At 32.8% G+C, this 7,195-nt stretch overlaps 1 protein-coding gene across 1 annotated transcript; it reads left to right on the forward strand.

Annotated features, from left to right (window-relative positions):
• The first annotated feature begins 2,290 nt into the window (after positions 1-2,290).
• On the forward strand, positions 2,291-6,939 carry LOC129891162 (AP2-like ethylene-responsive transcription factor AIL5). Its single transcript, XM_055966430.1, has 9 exons — positions 2,291-2,672; positions 2,850-3,135; positions 3,239-3,321; positions 3,756-3,764; positions 3,926-4,014; positions 4,122-4,195; positions 4,449-4,499; positions 4,612-4,688; positions 5,872-6,939. The coding sequence occupies exons 1-9, from the start codon at positions 2,540-2,542 to the stop codon at positions 6,552-6,554; spliced, it is 1,485 nt and encodes a 494-aa protein (XP_055822405.1). The 5' UTR covers positions 2,291-2,539; the 3' UTR covers positions 6,555-6,939.
• The last annotated feature ends 256 nt before the right edge of the window (positions 6,940-7,195 follow it).

Consider the following 7,195-nt stretch of genomic DNA (forward strand, 5'->3'; position numbering starts at 1 on the left):
GGAAATTCTAGTAGCAACCTAAAGTCCTAAACTACATTGCCCGTGTAGGTTGCCTTCATGGCCTAGCTAGTGGATCCACATATAGTACAGTTGAGTTGAGTACCATGACGAAGTATACCCTTACAAGGTAGCCTCCCCCTTCTCGATGAGGGTTACATTAGATTTCATGTTATAGCTTGCATGGTCTTAAGATGTCGGTTAAAGGTCTTATCCCACACAAGTTAAATGTTAAGTTATGAGATTTTACTACGAAGTTTCATGATGCATTGACCATAAGTTTTCATGTGTTTTAAATGCTTTTAAAGCCTTATTCATGTTCATTGTGTTGGTCATGCATCTTATGTCATTATTGCTCACCTTCCTTTTGCTTGTTCATGCATATCTCACATACTTAGTACATTCTATGTACTAACGCATATTTTGCCTACATTGTCTTGTGACTATAGTGCTTAGATATCAAAGAGTTGGTGAGTCCTCACTCTATCGAGAACATGACTTTCATTCTCATTGTTTACTTGATCTTTCTTCATATGACTCGGGTGAGCTAGGAGCTTGTTCTAAGCCCCATAAAATATTAGACTAGAGGCATGTTTAGACGCTATGTGATGTATTTTGGTTGGACATCTATTGAGTTTTCTATCCCTTAGACTCATTCCTTTAAGTTATCACTTCCGCTTACTTTATTATGTTTTTTACCTTATGTATGCAATGTATGCTAAGATGGCTTGGTTGAGATCCCTCGTAATCCCGATTACCATGTCACGACTTAGCCCTAGTTCTAATCGTGACATGTGTACACATGGTTTCGTACTCATACTACACTTATTTTATTCTTTTGTGTCGTCGATTCAATTCTAAATACGAGCGCATCTCGTGGAGCTTTTTGAGTCCGAGTTTGGGTTATCTTGGAGTTGGGGTGAGCTGTTTGGCTGTTCCGCGGCTTAGTCCCTTGTATCTCTTATTTATTTTGTTGTTTTAGTATTCGAACAGGAACGTTTAAAGTGATCATTTTAGTTTCAAATTTGCATCTTAATTTAGAAGTTCTTGTACTTATGACACCAAATCTTAGGTGGTATTCAGCTTTTCCGCATTTCATATTTATGAAAGACTTGATGTTAAAATATTCTGCTTGTCGCTTACTATCCTCTTTATTATGTTAAATCAAATTAATAAAATTATTAGATTGACTTACTTATTCATTGATAATATAGCTGTCATCAAGATCTGTGATTTTGGATCGTGACAGTTTCCGGTACTACCCATTATCATTACTCTTAACTCCCTTTTCCTTTTATCTTTTCTTTTTTCTCTTTTTGTCTCAAAACTCCTTTTTTTCCTTCCTAATAAAGTTTCGCTTTCTTGGGTCAAGATACGGACAAGAAAGGCCGCTAGTCATTCCATAATATCCTTCCACTTGCTTTCCTCGGAATTATGTGTTCACATATTCATGCACTGTAAACACTGCAGTACTTTTTTAAACATATGAAGGGGGAAAAGAATCTGAAAACAAATTATTTTTATGTAAAAAATTTAACTTTATTTATTGATCAGAAGTAATTTGTAATGTCACAAGTTACCTGCATGGTAGATATTAAGTCAAATAAAATTCAAATAATTGTTGACACGAGGATGAATTAGGGTTTCAACAATATCATGCATGCTGTAAATACCATAAATTCTTATTTTATTAGTATTGTAATATTATGTTAGGGTACTATTTTACCTTAGTAATTTTGTTAGTATTGTAATAACATGTATGAATTATTTATGTAATTATATATTTCGATCAATATTTGATATATTTCAATAAAAATATACCATATATCACACAAAATATCATAATATCAAAATTATAGAATCAAAATTTTCGTTTCCATAGCTACCGTGCCCGCCCTAGAATATATTGTAAGGTTTAAACCCAAAAAACTCGCATGAACTGGATATAACCTCACAGAGCAACTTCTGATACTAAATTGAAAGGCCTTAGCATTTGAATAAGGGTATTTTAATAACTCAATACTTTAGGGATCAGTATACTTCAGCTTTTTGTTTTCCCTTTCTATTAGATTAAAAATAATATAATGTTATCTACAATCTGCTGATTTAGTAGTACTACCACTACTATCTTGACTAATTCATGTAACAAAATTCCCCCCATAAAATAATTCTCAATTCTCAAGTGTCCATAGTTTTACTTTACATTTCAACAATAATTAATGTGAAAAAGCTCTCTCTATTCTCATGGACTTGTATTCATCAAATTAAATAAGTATGAACAGAAATTATTATCTTTCAACCATTTTTATCCCCACAAGCGAGCGAGATGCCTCGGTTCTCGTGCATAGTTATCTCTCTCTCTCTCTAACCCACTGATATCTCTATATTATAACCCACTGATATCTCTATATTAATGTCTTACTCTTTCACATTACATTTAAGAGTCTAATTTCTGCTCTACAAAACCTTTAGCAGGAAATTAAATTTTTGCGCTGTTTCCCAAAGAAAGAAAAAAAAAAGTGTTTCACGTTCACCGACGATAATGGATATGGATTCTTCTTCTGAGAACTGGCTTGGCTTCTCACTTTCCAATATCAACAACAGCAGTAACAACTTGCCTTGTACTAATTCTTCAGAACTTTGCCTCTTCCAAGCTTTCAGCTCCAACCCTAATAGTATTATTCTATTCTTCCCTTTCTGATTTTTATAAATATAAAGCACATGAGCAATATATTCAAAAATTTTAAGTGATTTTTACATGTATATTTGTGTTTTCCATATAAAAAAGTAATAGTGCATCTACCTCAGACACTAGCTAAGAGTATAAATATGGATGGTATGGTATTTTATAGGTGTGGTGGTGAGGCAAAAAGAAAATGGTACTGATGGTGCGCCAAAGCTTGGAGATTTGTTGGGATCCTCTTGTGGCAGTAATAGGGAAGTGTGCTTATTCACACCCCCAGCAACTACGACTTGCGAATATGGTTCAGAGCTGAAGAGGATAGCAGCTACTTTTCTACATACAATTTCTGTTGATCACAAAGATGCAGCTCGCAAGCAGTTGGCTGTTGTCACTCCAGCTAAGAAGGCAGTCGAGACCTTTGGACAACGCACTTCTATTTACAGAGGTGTTACTAGGTGAATATCATTCATTTTAAATTACTTATTTGGTTTTTTTTGAATTAATGGATTTTGGATATATTACTACTATTATTTTATACCTTTTTTTGGTGTGTTTTAGACATAGATGGACGGGAAGATATGAAGCTCATTTGTGGGATAATAGTTGTAGAAGAGAAGGACAAAGTAGAAAAGGAAGGCAAGGTATGTACTCTTAGGGTTTCTCGCTTCATCTCTGCAAAAGAACCTTCGAAGATCAATAGTGTTTCAGTTACCTCTAACGTGTTTTAGGGGATAATAATAATTATTACTATCGTATAGAAAGTTACACTTTTATTTGCTTCAACATGGAAGTATATGATAAGTAACACATATTTATTGTTGAAAAGAATTATTAAGAGTACTTAGTTTTTGTTTCTTTAGGTTATTTATGAGATTTGTAGTTCAATTTACATAATTTTTCCCCGGAACTCGTACTCTTGATTGTAAAAGGATGTTAAAAACAAATGAATATATAATATATAATATGATATGCATATATAATGAGGAATATGGGCTAATTTTGTTTCTTTCTATGTGAATGTACCACCAAATGATTGTGGCCCTGGACTATTAAAATCATCATTGCGGAATTTCAGTTTACTTAGGTGAGTACTGATTATCCAAAAATCATTCTTTACAATTACTTTGTAGAAGATTCTTTTCGCAATGAATATGTACGCGTTCAAGTGTTTAGATTCTCTTTGGATTCTTATTTTCTGCAACTTTTTCTAAGATTTGTATCTTCTCATTATCTTTTTATGATTAGGTGGTTATGATAAAGAAGAGAAAGCAGCTAGAGCTTATGATCTTGCTGCCCTCAAGTATTGGGGTCCGACCACCACCACTAACTTTCCGGTACTAATAAAAATACAAATTGAATGAAAAGAGGAAAGTATTTCTAATTATTTTCTCTCTTACTATATCTACGCTGAGATCTAAAAGTCTAGTGTTGTATTTAAAAGGTATCCAACTATGAGAGGGAACTTGAAGAAATGAACAACATGACAAGGCAGGAATTTGTTGCTTCTCTTAGAAGGTTAAAACTCCAACTATGTGCTTTTTTAATAATATGCTACTAAATGAGATTAGCAATGAATCTTTTTGTTTAGCTTATAGAATTTACCATCGCTAATTCCTATTTTTGTGGTGATTAATCACTTTTTTAATATCGATGAGAAATCTATTGCATAAGGGTGGGGTTATATTTTCATCTAAATGCTTTTATCCTCTCATTGGACCAAATAATTATGATGCGCAATCTTATGATAGAGTATTATTTGTTGTTGTAGGAAAAGTAGTGGATTTTCAAGAGGAGCCTCCATCTACAGAGGTGTCACAAGGTTGGACTATTATTATACATTACTTATTGTATTATATTTTGATACACACTGACTCTGTTAGATCATAGCATTATATGATTATGGAGCTATTAATAACATTTTTTTATTTTAGACACCACCAACATGGTAGATGGCAAGCAAGAATCGGAAGAGTGGCTGGAAACAAAGATCTTTATCTTGGAACTTTTAGTGAGTTTTCTTCTTCTTTCCCCTCTTTCTATTACCCTCCACAGACTTAATAATTTCGCTCAATATTATTCGTTTTAGTTTATGTTATCCATGTTTGTTTTTTTCCCACCAAATCAATTGAACATGGAAAAATGCCAGAACAAAAATTATGCACGTCTTTTCAACAGCACTGAGTTGCTACTATTTGATAGCACTCGCGGTGGATTCCCTAAAATATCTTCCTCTGCATTACGGTATAGGTTGACATTAAATGAGATACGTGGCTATTTATATTTGGTCTTTTGGGCGGCGGAACAATATGAATTTTTGTTTTTATGTTTTTATTTTTAGGTCGTTCTCCTAATTGCCTGTGGTTTTTGTTGCTGGTATTTGTCATAAATAAATATGCTTTTACTTCGACTCCCTTTCGTATGTTCTCACTTTGACCACGAATTCGTGCCTTGAATCTTTAGGATTTTCAAAAAGTGATTTGTCATTTAGAAATATATAAAAATAAATTATAAGAATTAATAATTATTAAAATATTTAGAGGGCATACAAGTAAATTATGGTTAAAGAATCTTTTATTTATTTGACTCTCAATAATATAAACTGTCATAAAAACTGGAACAAAGAGGATAAGATAGGAAAAAACCTTAGATAAAAGAACTTTGTTCGGATCGATGAACAAAAAATACATACCTCCTTAAAAACTACTCCCATCATCCCTTCTATGCACAATTTTAAAGAAAACATTAATTAGGAATATTATTTAACTAATATATTTTTTATTAATTCTTTGATCTTTATCTGTTTATGTACTTTTTAATTCTAGAATAATTAATATTTAGGGCAAAGTTGGAAAATGATAATTAATTCTTTCTTTGATTGTTTAAATTGACAATTATTTTGTGATAAATATATTTTTTTTATAAATATTTAATGAGATTATTAATATTTTATTATATATATGGATCTCACTTATTTAATAAAAAATTATATCAAGATGTACTTTTTTATTTAAAAATTTATTAATATTAAGAAAAAATTTAAGATATTGCAAATAAGTTTCGTATGTTTTAAATTACGTGCATATTTAAACTACTACGCCAAAATGGGTAAGCAGGTGGAATTTTGCGACAACGTTCTAATGTGGTTTTATTGATAGCCTTGTGATAAATAATTAATTAAATGCAAATAACAGGCACTCAAGAGGAAGCAGCAGAGGCATATGATATCGCTGCAATCAAATTCAGAGGACTAAATGCAGTGACCAATTTTGATATTAGTCGTTACGATGTTAAAAGTATTGCTAATAGCAATCTCCCCGTTGGAGGAATGAGTAACAAATGTAAAAGCTCATCCGAATCTGCATCCGAAAGTAGTAAAAATGTCGAAGCTGGAAATCGACTTGACGATAGAGATCGAGATATTTCCTCTGCTCCTAATTTCACTCCGACAATGTTCAACTTAGGTTTTGGATTGCCTATTAAGCAAGATGCCTCTGATTTCTGGTCAAGCCTTGGATACACTAATGATGATCAAAACAACAATTGCAAAAATGCTACATTATTTCAAGGTACAACTATGAATGTGCAAGGTGCTACGTTCTTTAGCATGGAACCCCCTACGTCTAACCCCTCTCTAAATGAAGTCAACAATAATAATGTCATCTTCAATAAACAAGGGTACTATCAGGAGCAACAAAGTGGTTGTTCTAGCACAATGACTTCGGTTCCTATTATGGCTCCAAATAGTAATACTAATGCCACTACTATTGATGGCTCTAGTTTTGGTAATTGGATGCCACCTTCTCTTCATTCCTTCCAGAGTAGTGCAAAGAATAACCTAGCACCATTTCAGACCCCAATATTTGGCATGGAATAATGGTAAGTGTAGGGAAATGAAGGGACAAGAAAAGAAATGTAGTCGTGTTTTATTTACTTTTGGTGTTTTGAATGGGGTTTTGTCACCTACCAGAGAAGTGGGTTGGTCAAAAAGTGGCTATGGTGAAAATTGCTTTTTTGCATGGGCAAGAATGGGACGTACAATCATTTCACAGCAACTAAAGCACAGGTCATGGCGGGGTACTAACTTGAATCTTTTAATTTTTAGTCGCTCTTGATTAGTTCATTACTTTATTATGCTTGTTGCTCTGTTTCACTGACATGATATATCTAGTTATCTATAACTAGAAAAATCCCTTTTGTACATTCTCATCGAATACTGATTTCATTTCAATAAAACAAAAGAAATCCCACATTCTACTTCAGTGTTTTCCCTCCTCTTAGGCGCGCCTGCTTACCTTTGTTGACGTATGAAAATTCAGCACATGCATGATGTGTCCATTTCAATGCTTCTTTTTGCTTGAATGCATCAATGTCCCTTTAAATTTGTCAATCAAGTTTATTTAGATATTTAAATTGCAATTAAGTACTTGAATATATGATCAAATATATTTTACTGAGTACTTTGAATTCAGAATTTTGAAAAAAGTTACTGTGCGTGTTTTCATAGGTTTATTATCG

The sequence above is a fragment of the Solanum dulcamara genome, chromosome 6 (assembly GCF_947179165.1).
Source record: "Solanum dulcamara chromosome 6, daSolDulc1.2, whole genome shotgun sequence".
Taxonomy (NCBI): Eukaryota; Viridiplantae; Streptophyta; class Magnoliopsida; order Solanales; family Solanaceae; genus Solanum; species Solanum dulcamara.

Excerpts from the sequence above, each read along its gene's own strand:
- LOC129891162 (XM_055966430.1), top strand. The coding sequence starts at position 2,540 with ATGGATATGGATTCTTCTTCTGAGAACTGGCTTGGCTTCTCACTTTCC. Across the intron at positions 2,673-2,849 it reads TTTCAGCTCCAACCCTAATA|GTGTGGTGGTGAGGCAAAAA; the intron begins GTATTATTCTAT and ends GGTATTTTATAG. Across the intron at positions 4,015-4,121 it reads CCACCACCACTAACTTTCCG|GTATCCAACTATGAGAGGGA; the intron begins GTACTAATAAAA and ends TGTATTTAAAAG.